This window comes from Centruroides vittatus, unplaced genomic scaffold (genome assembly GCF_030686945.1).
Source record: "Centruroides vittatus isolate TY-2023 unplaced genomic scaffold, ASM3068694v2 scaffold_490, whole genome shotgun sequence".
Lineage (NCBI taxonomy): Eukaryota > Metazoa > Arthropoda > Arachnida > Scorpiones > Buthidae > Centruroides > Centruroides vittatus.
The window spans coordinates 1,199,188-1,220,401 of NW_027122711.1; the positions used below are offsets into that span (position 1 = coordinate 1,199,188).

The 21,214-nt window shown below is 25.3% G+C and overlaps 1 protein-coding gene across 1 annotated transcript in view; it reads right to left on the minus strand.

The window, feature by feature from the left end:
* The window catches only part of LOC136989350 (peroxidasin homolog), a 128,664-nt gene extending 108,949 nt beyond the window's left edge, over positions 1-19,715 (minus strand). Inside the window, exon 1 of the mRNA XM_067287471.1 lies at positions 19,290-19,715. Within this exon, the coding sequence (XP_067143572.1) occupies positions 19,290-19,386 (97 nt within the window). The 5' untranslated portion in view covers positions 19,387-19,715. The remainder of the gene's footprint in view (positions 1-19,289) is intronic.
* Positions 19,716-21,214: the final 1,499 nt, after the last annotated feature.

The window sequence follows — 21,214 nt, forward strand, 5'->3', positions numbered from 1 at the left end:
TATTTATTTATTTATATACGAATAATAAATGATTGAAAAAACAAAATTTATATTATAATATATTAATATTTTTCTTAAATTGTATACTCTTATGACAAGATAACATTAATGCTTAATAATGTAATGCTAGATTAAATTTATAATAAAATACCAACTGTTTAAAAGTCTTCTAGTGTTCATGAATAAAGAAAAAATGTTAATTTAAATCGAAGAAACGTTATATTTACATGATTTAAATAATATTAATTCACTATTCAAATGAATTTAAAGTATTAAGTTTAATTAAGTAAATATACTAAAAATTATATTTATTAATCATCATTTAAAATTCGATCAAAGAAAAATATATTTTATAACTTTTAAATTCATTCATGCATCTTAATTACATGTTTTAAAAGTTTTATTTGCTAAAATGCTTACATTAGGAGGAGAAAGACAAGTTGCTATGTATTTTGCTTCGGGCATGAAGATGAGATGTCCTTTATATCGATTTATGGACATCTAAACTTACACAAGTTCTATATCTTTTAGTATAAAGCGAGGTAATTATCCTCCTTTTGAACATTTACAACAGTGTGTTCATTATATAAAGAGTTAAAATAGAAATACTTGATTTGATTCAAACTTTTATTTATTACTTGTACTCTTAAACACAATTTAAACGAAAATATTCTACTCCTTACGATTTAATGATTTTTCTAAATAATTGCTTTCGGTTTTTAATGGTTTATCTATAACACAAATGTTAATTTAAATAATATTAAACGTACCAAAAAAATCTATAAAAAATGTATTTTTTTTAAATTTTTTCCGTAAATTCTTCTTATCAATAAATTCTGAAGGCATTCATCGGAATAATTACATTAATTACTTATTTTGTAAAATAATTTACTAAACTTTAAACTAATATTGATCTTTATATAATCCCAATAATAAACATAAGCCTGTGATAAGAGGACTTTAGTTTATATCTACACTTAGGTTAGAAATTATAATAGAACAAAGTTGTAGTTGAGTTTTGGTGACATTTCAGCCTAGACATTGACAGTATCAGTAGGATGCACCTTGCCCACACTAACAATAGTTCTATGTGCTAAACGCCCCATTAAATGAAGAGAAGCTAATCATCTATTAGTCTTCCAGAGTGGACTGTACTCGAGCAACAGTTCTAGTGTTAATAGTTCAACAATAATATACGAAAGCAAGATAATTTCAACGTTATTCTGTTGAGAAAGAGATGAACTTAATTATTCCGAATGTGTACAATACTATTTTTCATTACTTCCGTTGAAACGTAAATTAGAAAATATAATTTTTCTGTCATTTTTGATGGTCTATTTACCATATCGATTATTCTTTCTGTATAAATTATGTTAATTTTTTACGTTTTGTATAACGAAATATATATAATGTTTATTTATTTATTTTTTATTTTTACGTGTATTATTATTATTATTACTATTATTATTATACTTTAAAATTTAAATATTTCTTTAATTTATTTCTCTTAATTAATATATTTAAATTTAATTTTTTAAGTTAAAATAATTGTATATAAATTACTAAGTATATATGTAGATATTTTTATAATTAAATTTTATAAATGTTTACAACGATTTGATAATTTTTGTTAATAAAAATAGAGGGTTTTAGATATTTAATCTCTTTCCCATTTTCATTTAAAATTAAATATTTAATTTGTACTGTTTGATTAAACAAAATAACCCGTCTAGACGAGGCCAACGTATGTATTTTATTTATTATTCCTAAAAGGTGTTGTAGCAGTTAGAGGGTTTTATAGCTTTCCGGAACAGTTATATTGGAAGTATTCAACATAATTTTTACTGTCTTTTGTCTCTTATGAAATTTACTATGACCCTTTTTAGAAAAAAAGAAAGATGAGCCAGTAAACGTTCATCAAATTGAGAACAGATGATACAAACTAGGTTGTCGACAGCTCACTGCCCAGTGTGGTATCGATGTATACATACAAAGGGCATGGCTGTAATTACGGATAATGGCCTGGAAAAGCACTCGCATTATGAATTCAGTAGGCCTATAGGATAATGGGTGGAGACCAATGATGGAGAAGATATTTGATCAATGAAACGTATACTGAAGAGTTTCAGAAGACGGAAATACTCTAGAGAACTGAAAAAGAAACGGAAGGTGGTTCTTAGATGGGTGGGAAAAAAAAAGAACTGTAATTATTTAACTTGGTTGCTCACTTGTTTCTAACAGTACCGCCTTGATAATTTAATTTACTATTATAATTATCATCATTTACGTGATTTAAAAAAAGAATTGTTTCTTGCGAGATGTTTGACTTACAAACTTTATTTCAGATAGTTTTTTAAATAAAATTTTAAGTACAAGTCGATGTATTTCTTGGGAAAAAAAAGCATATAAAAGTCTTGCAAAACGTCTTAAATCGAATCAAACGTCTATTTAATGAAGTTAAGTATATTCCTTTTGGTTAAAGTATTTTAAAAAACGAATATTTCTATTAACAGTGAAGCGTAATCAAATATTACGTAAAGAATGACCCTGTTCAATTTTATTTTTTTGATCGGTGATGCAGAGAAATTCTATATTTTTGTATTAACTTAAAAGTACAGTAAGACGTTAATGAAAAATTAAAAAAAATAAAATAAAAATATATCTACATGTACTTTAACAATTGAAAGAAATGGTGATTTTCGATTTTTTCTTTTGACTCCAAACACTATCTCTATCCCTGACCCTTTTCAAACACAGAAGACATCGATCAAGAGAGAGAAAGAGGAAGTGGTATAAACCAGTTTGGAACTACTCGTTATCTGTATTGTACGGCTAGTTGCCACACACCCCAAGCGACTGAGGTTTGCTGCATCAACGACAAGCCTTGACGAAACAAGCAGGTCAGAATTGTGACACGGAGATATATCTTCTTTCCAACTTAGAGAAGAAAAGTAAATCCGCATCAAGAAAACTACTGAAAGCGAACGAAGTGGAAGCTAAAGTCGATCGATTTCTATATTTCTTTGGTCAGATCGTCTTTAAAGTGTAAATACCTTTTTTCCTATAGTTCACGTTATTGAGTACTTCGTTCACCTATCCACACCCTCGGACAGGTCGGCAACTGGGCGACTTTGTAGGGAGGAGACGGCGTCTATAGATTGGCATCATGCCAGAGTGTTGGCCATGTATCTCCGTCTTGTAAGCCACCCACAGTAATTTCCCTTCGGTATTAGTCCGTGTTTTCCATCCCGAATGCAAGGTGTCCATCTACTTCGTTTAACTACCCTAAGGCCACATTGGGAGGAGGGAAAGATTAATTAGCAAAGGGCGCTCATTGCGTCTTCTAACTCATCCTAATCATCTCTTCACCGTTCTGTCAACATAATCCTAATACAAAATGAAAGAAGGGAAAAGAAAAAAAAATTTTTCTATTGTGTCAACACGGGCACTTTTCCGCTTGGTCGACTTATATAATATCGTATTTTAATTTTTAGATTTAAAATGAAACGAAGGCCTGTATATATACTACTGTACTCGACTTTATTTTTTAAATGATTCATTTTCAAGATGAGTCACAAGTACGGATAAGAGAATATTTAATTTGAGTTTATTACATCAAGATAGATTGCATCTAATTACTCCGTTTTAGTTATTCCTTTAGTAAAAGTAATTTATTTTTGTACAAATATTAGCAAATCAAACATGGTCTATTCATGAAACATCAATTCAATGCATCATTTTCCAAATAAATATTATTCTCTAGAGTGATATATTACTTTCATAAATTTTTAAAAGTTCTTATATTATCTCTTTATAAATTTTAAAATCATACACGAAACATTTAATTAATATTGATAAAAATGTAATTTTTAAATAAATTTTAACAAAATAATAATTTATATTTTATTAGCCATAAATATATTATTTTTCTGCAAATAATTAAATAAATATTAATTCAAATATATCGTAATTTAATAAAATTTCGTTAAATAAAGAAATTTCTATATTTTCTATTCATTAGTAAATAGGTGGGCGGAGCTTATTAATTATTGGTCAAACCAAACACTTGAAAATGGAAGCCAATGAAATGTATTTATTATTGTTTTTAATATTTTCAATATATAAAATTTATATTTATTAATAAAGTAATAATAAAATTAATTATATAAATAAATAATAATTAAGATTAAATATTATTTTTGATATATAATTCATATAAATTTCTTGTAAATTATTATTATTTTTTTCCAAACGTTTGAATAGACGGAAATATTAATTTTTCTTTGACAAAATACATTGAATAACGAATTTAGCTCAAAATTTAATTTATTATAATTTATTTATGTTTTAATAAAATTTAAATATCATGTTAAAACTTTATTGCAATTTTTAAACATTTTAAAACTTTATTAAAGGATTTATTCTGAAGAAAAATAAACCTCTTTATGCGATTTAAATATTAATTTACACTTAATAGCCAAACAAACTAATAACACTTTCGAATTAGTTAAATTGTTCAAAGGAATTTCATTAATGATATCAATATAATTATGCTGCATTCCTTGAGTATAAGAATTATTATTTCCTTCCCAGGATATACTATAGACCTAATTAAATATTACAAACTATCGAGGTAAAGAATTATAGGATCGGTAATAGAATATGACATCAAATTAACGTTAGACATTATATTCTCTTGCTTTAAAACAGCAAAATAACATTAAGAATGTTATATGTATGTGCAATTAGAATGTATGTTTATATAAACAAAATAAGAAATAAATTTAATTTAAGTTTATTCAGGAGATTCTTATTAAATTTAATAGTATTACGTCTATATTTATTATTGTTAGGCTTGCTTATATGAATTAATACAAAATATATTAATTTATTTTAACTTTGAAAATTTAATAATGTAAATTAAAGTCATTTGTTTGTTATGAAAAATGTCACATTGATCGATTTAAGCTTATAAATATATTTATGAAATTATTTTTCTAGTGTTAAATACTTTTGAATGAGTGTCGTGTGAGTGTCAAAACATTAAATTTTTATAAATTTTAGTTAATAGAAACATTATTATTTATTTATTCGTTCATATTTTATGTTATGTTTAAAATTTTATTGTATATTTTTTAAATATAAATTAATTGTAAAAAGTAAACTCAGAAAAAGTCATTCAAGGAAGTAACTACTCAACTTTTTATCAATAACAATAAAAATCGACGTAAATTCTAACTTTAACTACATTTTCCAAACTTGATTTTTAATAGGTTTAGAGCGTAGTTTTATCTTTTAAAAAAAATAAAGAAATAATTTCTTTTTCTAACTAATGTTTTCAACTTTAAAATAGTTAAAGTAAAAACGTTAAAACTTATTTCTTTCTTTTTTTAAACATTTGAAAAAAGAGGGGAAAAAAGTCGATTCCCTGCTTTTATAGATACAATCTCGTAAGATATATGGAAATCCAAGTCTTGAAAACTTCCTTTAACAAGATTAATACTGGATTAATATCAAATTTTTTGCATGATTGAAAGTATTTTGCATAATAAGTAAGGCTTCAAGTTTTATGTAGGGATGATGTTCAGTCTTTTTCTCTCTTATAAAAGAATTTTCGATCAATATTTTAAAGTCTAGCTAGCTTGTACTTAAGAACCAAATTCTTAAATATTTTAATCAAGATGATAATTTATAATCTTACTTGTTCTTTTAACATATAAAGCATTAAAAATAAATTTGATAGCTTTGTTCATGATTTAAATATTAGCATTTGAAAAACCAGAAATATATATATATTTTAAGTAGTAGAAATATATTTTAATATTATTCAGACGAAAGTTATAATTAATTCTATTTAATAAAATAATCAATACACTCTTTTTTTTGATAAAGTTCACATAATTTAAAATGAATTTGTAGAATTCATCAGTTTAAAAGTACTTTATGGAAACAATTTACATGAAGTTATTCCTGTATGATGTAAGTTATGTTAATCAACGTGTTAGAAGTGTATTTCTATCTATTTAAATGCAAAAATATTCTTATTACATTATATTTCCAGTTAAAAAACTCTTTCATTTCATTTCATTTTTTTCTAATTTTCCATATTTGTTTAATGCCATTCATTTTTTTTCTCTCTCTCTCTCTCTCTCTTTCAATAAAAATCTTTTACTTATTTAACAGTTTTAATAACTTTAATTCTCTTCGATTCAAGAAAGGAAAAAAATTATCTAGAAATAATTAAAAAGTATTTTAATCCACAGTTAAATTATGAAAACTGCGATTTTACATTAATTCCATTCTCCATTTGTTTAGTTGATCTGCTTTGAATTCTTCATCGAAGTTAAACGATTATGCCAAATTATGCTCTCTTCAATCCCTAACTACATCTATCATGTTACTATAATCTATCATTTTATCGATTATCCAAGAGGAAATTTAATGTTTTGATTTGATAAAAATCTTAATTTAAGTTCAGATAATCAAAAAACTATTTAAACTATAATAAACTTTATTTAGTTTTGTAATAAAATTTTCTTGGAAAAATATTTTTACCATTATACTTTATTATCCAATTCTCTTAATAGTTTAAAATGGAATCATTTAAAAAAGTATAACCTTGCTCTTTATTTTCCTCTGTTTTTTTTTCATTTTATTTATTTCAATAAAGGTAGTTGATTACGTTATCTTCAATCTATAAAAACTATTTCTAGTGTTGATATTCAGTAAGACACTTGTGCTACTCTTTTTCGTGATCCTTTGCTCCGATAATTCTATAATAGCTGTATTGATCAGAGAATCTTCAATGTTACAAAGTTACCTACTCATAATTCTATAGAAAAATCGAGGAGGATTTCTATTCCCTTTTTTATTATTATTTTTCTTGATAATTTTTATTTTTGTAGCTGTCATAGTACGCTTTATAAATAGCATTTAGGCTTATTAAAATGAATGTATTCTAAGTACTAAACAAAGACAGTAAATAGCATCAACACAAAAATGATTTTGTAGCAAAATTTTGTGTAAATATACTTTTTTCTTTAAAAAAAATACATTAAAAATATCAAAAATATTCGATAGATTTTTCATAAAAATTCGAAATGTGTTTGGGTGTAAAACTTTACAAGAATCGAAATGTCCTTTGAGAGTATGAAGAAAACCTGGTGAATACATACATCCTTCTAGAGGGAAACCATTATAATAATTCAGAATTACCTTTAAGGGAAGAAAAAAAAATAAAATAAAATAAAAAATAAACTGAAAAACATCCTTCCATCAGCAAAATTCACTTTTATAATCTTTTTCTATAAAAAGAAAGAAAATTAAAACGAGCATCAACTTTTATCAACTTTGTTTTCAAACACTGATGACTTCAGAATATAGAATTATGCGGGTAGTGAATAAAGAAGTGTAGAAAAAAAACTATTTTGACTTTCAATGGAAGAATACTTCCTTTCGCCGGATGTTGCTCATTTTCTGCTTTCCTGTCTACAAAACAGACGTAGAAATATGTACATACTAAATCGTTGGAGTTTTCGCATTGGTTTTGTTGGTTTTCCTGCATCTGTGTAGATAGCGCTGTATGACATAAAGCACTACGTTTGTCATAGATGTAAAACAGAGATGGTGTATGTAGCAATCTGATGAAGCTGTCTACTAAAGGGACAGGACGAGGACATCGTTCCTCTACCTCCTTAGGGCATCGGATGTTGGAGTGTTAAGAGATATAATGCGTGTTGTATGAACTGTCAGACAGAAAAGGAATGAGTCTAGTCTGTTGTTCTTTATCAAAGGTACAGTTATACCGTGATACCAACTGTTCGAAAGATAATATCGCTTTCAGAATTCTATAAACTCAGAAAAATAGTCATGAATCTAAGATAAATCCTGATCCTAAAGATGAATGATTCTTGGATAAATCTTGAACTAAAAGAAAGTTAAATCTAAGATAAATATTTATTTAAAAATGTTTAAAATATATATATTTATTTTTTCTTTATTAATACAAAATACTGTAATTTTTTTATAACAAAATAAAACAGAAAATATTAAATAAATAACAAAACTCATTTTAAAACTAAACGTGAGATTTACACTTCGATGGATTGAAATAAAAAAAAATTAACTTTATATTTAATAAATATTCTAAAAATAATTACTGATTGACTCATTAAATTGTCTAGAAAATAATCGTATAAACCTTTCAAAAATTAATCATAATAATTAATAAAAATTACAGAAAACTCGATTAAAAATAACATTAACCGATTTTTCTTTTTTCTTTTTCTAATTTATAATTATTTTTACTGAAAGATTAAAATCTATATCTCTAGATAATGATTTTAATCTTTAATTTTCTACTGACAAAAATTTAATGAATAATAAATCAGTTTTTCAAATCGTTACTAAACAAACTAATCAACAAAATGAAATAATATACCGTAATCTATAATAATAATAATAATATATATATAAATAATTTTTATATAAGTTACTTTGATTTTCAAATTGAAAATTTTTGAAAGAAATAACAGAAATTGTTTTCTTTTTAATTAAATTTTATAATATAAACATTTTATTTTAATATTTAATAAATCTTTTTAAGTAAAAAATTAAAATATTCTCGAATTTTTACAGGTATGCAACTAATTGTAAACGTTCTAAACATCTATAAATTTATATAATATATATTTATTAATTTTAACACATCAAATAAAAACTTTCAGAATTAATTTATATATATTAATATATAATAATAAAAATTACAATTTATTTATTTATTTATAATAATAAATTGCTTTCTCTGATGTGGTTTTTATCAGATAGTAAACTGTTAAAAATAACGATACAATAATAAATATTATATAAAACTTGATATAAAATTCACTTAAATTTTTAACTTTTGATAGATATAAGTTTACTTTAAAAAATAATATAAATACTTAATTATAATTATGTTAAAAGAGTATACGTAAACTCTTTTAAATGTTATTTTAATAATAATTATCATTACATAAATGAATCTTTATGATCTAAATAATAATTAAAATGTTGTGCCAACTTATAAATTTTAAATTTAAATTATAATTAAAGGACATAATAAAGGACATTGCATATAATTTTCAAGAAAATTTGCTGATTTTATTGTTATATTATTTAAATAACTTCCTTTAAAAAAACTGTATAATAGCGAGTAATCTTAGCCTTAATAAATAATTAATTATAGATTAAAATATATATATTTTATTTAAAAATATAAACTTTTTTTTTTATAAATTTTGAAGGTTTAAAAGATATCAGCTTAGGATATTAAGGGTATGTAACATCACAAATATTGCTCAGGAAAATTCTATTAATTATCTGTATATAGTATGGATGTGTAATTACAAGCTTAATTTCGTTATATTAATAATTTTGAATTAGATTAAACGTGTTTACTATAACTTATACATTAATAATAGAGTGATAGTTTACAAAAAAATAACGTGTAAGAAGTTTAGAAGATAAGAGTAATGAATTCTGAGAAGAGAAAGGTGTACGATAATTATATACGATCAGAGATGCATCAGATATCCTCGTCAAGTAGCTTATTGGGTTATAATAAATTTACAAATCAATTAAATTAGAGACATATCAGCGACGGGCTCATTAAAAATTTGGCTCTTTACATGAAACTTTATCCTAGATACAAAAAAGTTATTAGTTGATAGGAGTGCTTTCGACTTACTCAACTGGCCTTACACAATTTTTAATAGAAAAATTAACTCTTAAGATCGTAGCAAAGAGAGAAAAAAACGAGTAGCAAAAAGTATCGAAGTGTTAAAAAATCTATAAGATCATAAATATCATCTTTGAATTCTGATATTTATCTAGAGAATTGAAAGTTTAATTAAGAACACAAATGCTCACCATAGCATCCTCCCCATTGTTTTCATTCACTTAAGATAATGGTTATGGCTAGACAAGGAAGCGACGAGGAAAGATGGATATCTATTCATGGAATATCTCTAAGCATTGTGGCTGTGGTTGTGAAGCAATTAGGAAATCGCTGCCGTGAATTCTAAACTTAATCATTTCAGATGCTAATTTGTCAACTTGTTTTGAAACAGGAACACATCAATAACGAAAACTAAGTCGTTTTAGAAAATCTTAACATTGCTTAAGGCAAGAAAGCAAACAATATTATAATTCATAATTTGATTCCATTAAGATAATTAAGTATGGATATTGCTTTTATAATTATTTTTACATTAAAGTTCCTGATTTTGTATTAAATTGCTAAATATTTTTTTCTTTCGTAATATCAAGCATTATAATAAAGAAGTATGCGAAAAAAATTATGTTTATTATAAAAATATCGAGAAATCATTTAGCCTATTACACGTGTGGCATATATTTTTGACTATAGTTTGCTCTATTTTTGTAACGTATTTGGTTAAAAATGAGAGCACTTATCAAAAGTGTATGTTATTAATAAAATATTAAACCGATTTCTACAGCTAAAATTATAATTCTAGAATGTAAATTAAAATTTCATATACTAAAACAAAAAATTTTATGTTAAAAATTATTATAAAAACAATTTAACACATTATTATAAACATTTGTTTATTAAAGTAATTATTACTAATAATTTTAAATGAATTTTTAAAATAATTTTAATTTTTATCACAAATTTAGAAGCAAATCGTTAAAACATTAATAGTTTAATTTAAAATAAAAACGGATAAAATATTATATTAATTATATATATATATATATATATATATATATATATATATATATATACAGCAGTATATTCATAGTATAATATAGTAAAACTTAGAATTTTTGTAAAATTTATGGCACGATATACGCACAGAAATTAAATGTATATCATCCAATATGCTATTTTTGCTTTGTTCCATTCGATTATATATAATTTTCTTATCGAAATGTTACAGACATACAAATGACATCTATGCATAATAGAAAATTGCCATTATAAGTGATATACTTTCTACTATTTTCAACCCCGATGATGGTTGCCGTCGAAAGATCATTTTTCTTATAAAATGTCATTGTAACAGGCTCCAGTATCAACTTTAACATCGTATATGATGATATCGTATGTGACATTTTACAAAATCTATTTTAATATATATAAAATTTAGGAAAAAAGGAACAGAAATGAATCTAGTCCTTTGCAATATTGCCGTTTTTAGAAGGATATAAAGCAGTTTTATTAATTAGTGAACAGATCAGCTTATTGTATATTGATAAGTAAAACTGATGAATAAATTAATTTACTGATTATTGTAAATCGATCAATTTAAAAAGTGATTTTAAAATTCGATCAGTGATTCGTAAAATTGAGTTTAAAAAAATAATCAGTTTCTAACTATCAGCTGGATTTAAAAAAAAATTTAGATATTGAAATAAACATCATTCGATAAGCTAATTTCATGAAAGTAATTTAAATAATACACGCGTAAAAAACCCAAAATAACCAAAATAAACATTAGCTTAACGTATCTAATTGATCAATCAATGAAATTATTGAGCTACTGTATTAGAATTTCTTATTCAAACGTCTGTTGTTTAGATTATCAATTAGTTTACACGCAGGCAATTCCTCTCTTCCTTCCTACCGAAAATTCTTTTTTAAAAAGGATTCCTTTACTTAAATATAATCAAAATTTAACTCGCTTAACAAACGATTTTCAGTATTAATTATTTATCGATTTAATTGACAATTAGACCGAATTAAATAGAAATATATATATATATATATATATATATATATCAACAGGAATTGTTTAGTAGTAATAGGCATTTTCCTGTAAAATCGAGTAGATCTTGTTCATTAGATATAACTAACTGCCTTTTGGCATATGAATCTGGCGAAATGCCAGCACAAACACAGTGATTGACATAGTTGTACTTTTACAAACCTCCCTCATGACATTTTAAGTTCTATTCTCCAATCTTTCACTAACGTACTAAACATTAATGTAATTGTAACTCGTGACTGATTTCTCTTATTAACATAGTTTACAGAAAATGTTTGCTTTTAAAACTGAATAGTTTTATTTTATTCGATAAAATTCCTATTTATTTATTCATTATTCCCTGATGACGAAAAGTTTAGCTTGCTTTCGTTATTCATTATGCTACCAACTGTTTAAAATTTAATGCTGCTTCTATTAGAGATTGCATTAATATTTCATTGATATTATAAGTCTATATATTTAACCAATATGAGTTATGTGTTTTGTGTAAACTGTATTAATGGAAATTACGAAGTATCAGTTATTGAATTATCGAGTATCATAATCGTCCGTTAATCAATAAAATTATTATTTTATATTCTAAATGTATAGAATAAAAAAAGTTTATCTTTTAAATTAATTTAAATTTATAAATCCGTTTAAGTATTATCGAATTAAATAAACTTAATTAAAAAAATATATATATATATATTTAAAATAGAACAAAAAACAGGGAAAGATAAATATAAATTCTAAAATATTTATCAAATTTTAATATTTTAACATGCTTTTAAATATTCCTGTAGTAAAACTATTTTATATTTGCATACGTTTAGTTATAAATGTTTAATAATTTCTTTTACAATTTTAAAATTTATATTTTTAAAATATATTTTTTGATACATCAAACAAGTAAATTTATTCATGAGATTTATAGTAAAGTTTTTACATGTTTTCTAACAGGAACTATTTATAAAAATATATATAAAAATCACTAATCTTAACTTCTAAAAATACTGATGCAAATGCTAATGTTATTTTTATTCCGACTTATCCTGTTCAACTAAAATAGAAAAAAATACAGAAAGAAAGTACAAGCTATGTACTATGCTCTGTTGTTTCTTTTTCCAGTTCTTCCCAACTGTGGGATTTTGTAACAGTAACGTTTAGCTACTGAAGTACTACCATTTATACAGTTTTTAAAATGGTAATCTAGCTTTAAAAATACAAGAAAAAAAAAAAAAAAAAAAAATATATATATATATTATATATATACTAGTCTACTTCTTTCTAAATTTATCTTTATTTTTTCTCGAGTAGAAATTCCTTTATTAAAGGATTATCTTACGAATAACTTCTTAGTAAAATATACAATGTATATATACGTAAACAGATAAAATATTAACATTTAATTATTTATAATTAAATTCTATTTTAAGAAACCTTGCGTTATTAGCAGCATTTTTTAAAATAATTAGTTTTAAATCAATACTTCTTGTTTATTCAATCGATAAGGATGTAGCTGTGTATAAATATATATATAATTTATTAGCTTAGTTTTAACTTCTTATACTTTAATTTCTGTTAATATCATATAAATTTACAGAATTTAGTAATTATTTTTAATATTTTTCTCGAATCATTTGTTTTATTTTATAATAGTAACAACAACAATAGAAAATATCGAAATCACCAACCGCTTACTGAAATTACAATTGATATCATGCAGAATATTCTGTACTCAGGTAATGATAATGTTGTTAAGCTACCAGTTGAATTACCAGATTCTGCAGCATTATCTAATTACGTTTACATATCCTTTTCTCTGTTTTGTTATCTTCGGATGAAAATTGTTTCATATAAAGGAAGACGAAGAGCAAAATAATTTTAATCGAATTTTATAAAAGATTTTTCCACAAAGTTGTTAAATATTTTAATGTATTTTACTCTTAAAATAGAAATATTTTAATGAAATGATGATATAAATTATTTATTTGCATGATTCTCTAATCTATTTAGACTTTCCACCTCCTTAACTTCGGAAATATCAATCAGAATTTAGTCACCCATACACAACTCAGTTTTATAATTATAATTAATTAACTATCAGATTAATCTTTTCAATTAATTATTTATTATTTTAAATTGAAAATTTTAATATTTAACTAAATATTTATACGTATCTTACAATTATTTTCTTTTCTAAAATTGATATTAAAATTATAATCCAGATAAGACGGATGCTGTTGATTACATTAATATTCTTTTGATCAATATATTGAAATATTCTATCAATAAATTTATCAAAATAATTAGAATGTGTTTACTTATTTTAAAATTTCGAAACTTTTAAAAGTTAAAATTTAATAAAATGACTAAAAATTTTATTCTTAAATTCTTCTGTAGCGTGTTTACTCCTTATATATTTATTTGCATAAAAATATTAAGTCATTCATTCAACTTTAATCGCCGATTTAAATTTTATTTTTAATTTTTTAGGGATGTAAACAATGATAATCCTTCTAAGTGGTAATTAGATATTTAAAAAAAATTTATTACATAATTTGAAAGTTGTTGAATTATATAAAATGTTAAATTTTTATAGTTAAGTGGATTAGTTCGTTACTTTTTCATACGTTACACGAATGACGATTTTTTTTTTTAAATTATTTACGATATTTCCCGTTAACTTTGCTGAATTTGTAATTTTAAAATGTATAACGTTTATTTTAAACAATATAAATAGTAAAAACGTTTTAATGGTGTTTTTAATTAGCGTACTTTTGCATTAATCAAGATAAACTTCTGGGTATAAGTTCGTCTACTTTATCTCTTTAAATCTTTTAAATATTATCAATTATAATTATAATTTTATTAGAAATAAAAATTGCATTGTTTTATTAATATAATTACAAAGAATTAATGAGTATTTTCCTATTTTTATATACAGAAAATATGAAGTTGTGTGTTTAGGCCTACTTTTTTTTATGCCCATAACGAGTAATAATAAACATGGTTGCCAATCGCTTCAGTTCAGCAATTTTGAAACTCGACGACAGCTATGGGAGACAACAACTGAATTTTGTCACGCATATTCTATGACATGAAATATGGTGATAGTGACACGGATCTACTATGAAGTGTTATGTTATTCGTTCATGCTACAATTTTAATAAGTAGCAAATATTTTTATTAATTGCTAATGATATACCAGAACAATAACGTGTGTGTGCTTTTACAATAAACCGTACAGAATATGTTAATAAAGCTTCTTTTACAGGCCTCGTGTAAACACATTAAAAGATATCAAAGACTATGCGGGTATATTTGATGGGAATGTTAATGGATTTAAATATTTAAATACACTACGTGATAGTTAAATTAATTGATAATTAGGCCGAAAGAATTCTTTTTTTCTCTTTTTAATTTCTAGTTCCTTTTAAATTTATATTTTATAGACATGCTAAATTAAGTATAAAAACGTTACTGTGTTGCTTTATCAATCACTATGCTTTAAAATTTTTCTTGTATCTATCCACCTGTGCTGTTGTTGTAACGATAAATCATCAGTAACGTTAAGAAACAGAATATCACTATTTATATTAATTTTCCTTACCGAAAATCATTAAATTTTATATTTTAATACATTAAAAAATAACCTTTCCAGAAGCAAAATTTCTACGTTTTCGATTCGGGCAGTTCGTTTTGGTTTCTTAATTAAATCATTTTTAAAACGATTTTCTAATTATAACAATGTTAATTCTTACTAAATACACGTAATCGCGTTTATAATAATCGAAATTATTCAAGGATCAATTGAAAATTTACTTGTAATAATATAATCTATCGAAATATTAATATGTCTCAATTCACAATACCTTTAATCAGATTAATAGTAATAAATGTATACACGATATCTCAATCATCTACAATTTTATGATGTCATTAACGATGGAAGAAGAAATCCAACCTCCCTTCTAAAGTATGGATAAGATTTTCATTCTCATTAGCCAAAGCTTAGTTGTAATGTTCTATCAAAAAGAGAAAGTCATCGCACGTAACCTAGACATAGCTTTTACAAGGCACGCAGTTGCAGGCTGTGGTAAAGTGGCGCCGGTCGTAAGGATTAGGACATGTACGTGACATTCCGACTAGAAGTGTGGAGATGAAAGAGGAAGTAGCAAACTGATCCATTTTTATCCTTTCCATGTTAAGTAGATCATTCCAAACAAGTTAATACATCAACTGTTATATGCACTTAGCGAAGGTAATTGTTATTATCAGAATTTTGGAAAGTAATTATTGGAAAATATCCAATTTTTGTTACAATTTTTTACCTCTTCCCTCTACGGTTAAACTATAAAAGTGTAGTTGTATAATGGAAATTTGTTTTATACAACTTTTAATGTACATAATTTATATACTATTAATTTGTTTCTGTGTAAAAATAAAAGGTATTTCTCGGGTTTTTTTCTGTTAAACTTTATCGTGGAATCAATCTAATGATATTGATATTTATGTGAATGTGTTGATGTAATTGGCCTGCTAAATAAATATATGAGTCTGCTGATAATTATATATTAACATTGTATAGCAGATCTTTTATGCAATATATATATATATATAATGTCACATCTTTAATATATCATTCTGGTGCAGGTGTATTTTATAAATTTATTACAAATTTTGCTTGTATAAAGATTTATTTACACACGACTACACTAGAGGAAAACACATATACGAGATAGACATTTGCATAATACAGTTTCGTAAATTATAATATATAAATTTTATATTAAACAAGCATTTTGCTATGGTATAACTGTGTTATTTTTGAAGGAAATGTACAATACTTACGAGTGATATTATGTTCAATGCAATTGCAATTCTAAACATGCTATAAGCTACACAAATAGCTGTCATGTACGGTATTAAGTATAGTTTGTGTTTAGATATATGTAAGTAATCTATTGCATATGAAAGTGCATCATTAGACATGCAAATGAATATAAAATTTGCGTTTGATATATTATGATTCATAAGCACTTTACATTAAGTCTCAACTTATTAATGTAAAGAGGTTATATATCTGTGAATATATTATTATATGATGCCAGTGCATACTTATACACCTTTATATAATTTTATAACAATAATTACGGTCTTATATAAGTATATACTAAGTACTGTACATAAGTACTTTACACAATATACAATAGAATATATTAAAGTAATTTGTCACAATTACAGCATTAAATTAGTTACGAAAAAACTTATTTTTATACTTATAACATTATTCTATTTACAAAATCTATGAAAAAAAAATGTTAAAAATCAAGATCATGATAAAGTTTTAATGCAATTTTCATTCAAGTTCTCTAGCATTAACAATAATACGTGTGTTAGATTAATATCACTGTTGACGTGAGATATTATTACATGTAAAGTATCACCGCAAAAGCAATTATATTGTCGACATCAATTAGATTTATTGTTAAAGAGATCGAATAAAGCAGAAATCATAACTTAGAGAAAATAAGTACAAATTATGCGCTATTTACATTTGAATTTATATGCGTTAAATAAATGAAATTTTTTTATTAAAACAATCAATTATATTCCTACTCAAATATCACAGTTACTGTCAATAAAGTTCTTTTCTTTAAACTACTTTAGTCAAGTCAAGTATACTTATGTCAAGTATCCTAAATCAGATTAATGTTCGGCATTCCCTCTCTGGGTATTTTTTTTTCCTTCTTATATTCATTCTTTCCACAAGAAACTGTGATTATCTTTTGGCAAAATTACATAGTACCCCGAAGATATATTATATTCGATAAATGGATTTCTGTCGGATTTACAGACATTATAAACTACTGTATCATCGATTAGATAGCTACTGATACTTAAAAAAAAGAGTGTACGATCTGTATGACCATTCCCCCATTTTTTGAGTAACCCATCTGTTCATTTTACCACTCCCACTGCTCGTAGGTGCTTTTGTATTACTATCTGAATTGCTGACTCACTCCTTCCCTCACAGCATCACCGGGACCCTTCTGTCGTATTCGGGATTTTGTACACATTCACAAGTTTCTTAATATTTATCTAGAAGTGTATGTTATAAGAGGTATACGGGTACAGTACACTGTCATTTGATATTACATGTTACTAACAAAGACGTTAACTTGAATAATCTGGACGTCTATAAAAACATTAACGTTAATCCTGTTGATATTAGCTTTAGGAAATATCGAAAAATGAGATTGGTCGAGTTAATCCTATCAAAGCTGCGAAGTGGGAAAGTTAATATAGTTATCTCAATGAATTTATCTAGTTTTATGTTTACTTTTCATTTACATTGATTCTGACTATAGTTTTCCCAAATTAAGTTTTAGCATCTACATTCCTTTAAAGGGGGGGGTAAAAAAGTTTAAAAATAAATTCCGTTTAATAAATTATGGATTTTACTTTAGAAAACTACTGTACTGATCATCGATTCCTCAGTCATACATGTAATCCATTGGAGAAGATGTGGCAGACTTAGATCAATTATCTTAAAGACACGCAACGTTTGCGTGTTAGTTAGATTTGGCGAATTAACGTATCCAAGGAGAAATTCATCTTAGACTTTTACATATTTGACAAAGTGAAAAAAAAAGAAGAAAGTTTAACTGAAGCCGAAGCGGTAAGCAATGCTTTAATTTTACTATAATGAATTCTGCTTCAGGTTCTTTGTGTAAAGGAAGTGAAGAGGCCCGCATCTATGTAACCCACAATGAATAGTACAATATTTATTGTTCTCCGTTCCGTATAGTTCTAAAATAAAAGTCCATTTCAATGTTTTTGTCCGGTTGAATAAATATAGATATATATATAAGTTATATAGGATTTTCTGTATAGGGTAGAAGATTATAAGAATTCCTTAGTTTAGTTCCTGTAAAATATTAAAGGTTCTATCGAATAGGATCGTATCTTATAGTACATCTAAATAAGATTATGTTCTAAAATCTCTAGCGATAAGTAAACAAAACTACAGTTTTATCACTTTAAAATAGTGGAAAAAAGGGAAAAAATGCATTCAGAGGTGGAACCATCTCTAAGTGCATTTCTATTATACCATTTTTTTATATTTTGTATTTTAAGAAAGGTGGCAAAATGTGCTGCAGATTTTTCTTTAGTGTCTCCTCCTTATCTTTTGCGGCCAGTGTTGTGTCGATTCCACGTTTCTGTTTTTTTTCCTTTTTTTCCCTCCACCCCTCCCATCCTCCATTCCTCCTTTGATCGGTTTACAAGAAACACGGCAAAAGTTTTACCAGAAAGTCGATATAAAGATAATATTAAAGCCCCACTAATAACAAATACTTCTAACCAAAGAGTCAGCAAAAAAAAATTTTTTTTAAAGTCTACAAGTCGAAAATAATTGGCAATGATAATCGACTTAGGAACGAAGTACAGTAATACACGGGATGACATATAAGATACTTATTATTATTTTTTGAGGACACGTGACGTATCGAAAATTACTTAATCACTTACCAAGAGTTGTACAGCTGATAATGTGTAGAGTGAACAGTATTAAGCCGAGTATAACAGAAACCTTGCTTCTATTCCACACTTGTCGCGTTTCCGTCATGTCTCTTCTTATATACTATTATACAGCGTACATGATCAGGGGTATCAGTTTAGTATAATCGGTGTCGAACAAGGCAGTTAACCAGCATACCTCTGAGAGACTGTGTTGTTGAGCGCACAACAGCTTCACTGTTAGCACGCATCCACCAGACACACACACTACGCTCACTCTCTCTCTCTCTCTGGTTGTTGTGGCGTCTGACTCAACGTCACCAACTGAAAGCCTGCTCCGCCGGTCACGTGATCTCCCGAGTTAGCTGCCTTTAGGATGATTTATAAGTTCAGTGAATGGAAATCGCGAAACGTTCAAAGTTGTCTTCACTCCGGATAGAAGGAGGGGAAAGGGGGGAGTTCAATGAGTGATGACGTGTGCGATGTCTCGTTTTAATCACTGTAAAGATCCGACTTAACTTTAATATGAACAACCGGATATTGGGATTGAGTTTCTAACAGCCATATATTGATCAGAGGGTTTATCCCTACGTAATAGAGAATTAAACTATGTTTGCGCTTCATTGGTTCTGTTTAATGTTTGCTATATGAAATTCGTTTATTAACTAAGGTTATGAGAAAATTTTCGACTTGATTACACCCGATTCTAAGCTGGTTAAATAATATATATATATATATATTTTTTTTAAATAAAATTTTAACGTAAAACACTTCAAAACATTTATACTTTAAAGTTCAGTATTTTTTTAAACACAAAAGTTTAAAGAAACTCTACGTTCGAAGCTTGAAGCGTAATGCATCTGAATACAGAAAGCATCTCTCTTGAAGATTACACAGGAGCAAATGTAAGAAATTAAATTATTTATTTATATAATATGAGTAGGGGAGAAGAAAACATTAAAACTATCGAAAATAAAAGTCGTATAATAATAATAATAATAATATCTGTTGACGTAATTATAGAAATAACATGTCAAGGGATGCCTCTCACTTATAGATTTAAATATATCACGTGTACAAAATTTTTTAATTGTATGTAAATAAATAATACATAGAACAAAAGACTATTCATTACACAATAGAGAAATCTAACACAAAACACTTTGCGTTAATTTATTAATATAATAAGTCTCAAATTACAAAAGTTTCAATAGAATTTTTTACAAAAAGTACAAAAAACATTTTTTTAAGACTCAAAAATAGTAAAAATATTGCGAAATATAATCGTTAACTCTCTACCAATCAAATGGTATGATACTTCAAGTTCAAGTACCATTCGACAGTTAAGAAATTCTAAGTTTTTTATAATATTTTAAAGGTTAGAAAATTTATTAAAACAAAAAAAGAAATATATATATATAGCTATAAAATTCCAAGTATTTTCTCTATATAAGAATACCACGAATATTCTGTTGTGTGAATATATTCGATATATTAAAAAAATAAAATAGAAATTGTTTGTAACATGAAAAAATAATGAAAGAATTTCTTATTTGAGTTTTAAATTACAAATCTTCTTCTTGTTCCCTCGTTTATAAAATATATATATATTTAAGAACGTATTAATTAAGAAATGTAAAAGTGTTATTTGATAAAGAATCGACTAAAAAAATGTAAAATTTTATTTTACATTATTAAATAATTTTTACATTAAATTTACTTTGCCTTCATGATTTGTAGTAAATATCAAGGAATTTGAACGTTTAAATTAATTTTATTTCTAAGAATTTACACATTATTTGATTAAAGAAAGCGATAATAAAATTTATTACAAAGTTTTCCATTTTTTTTTTTTTTTTTTTAAATAAGAAAATTTTGAAAATTAAGGTTGTTTTTCTAATAAAACAATCTTAATTTGAATTTTAAAATGTTATTGC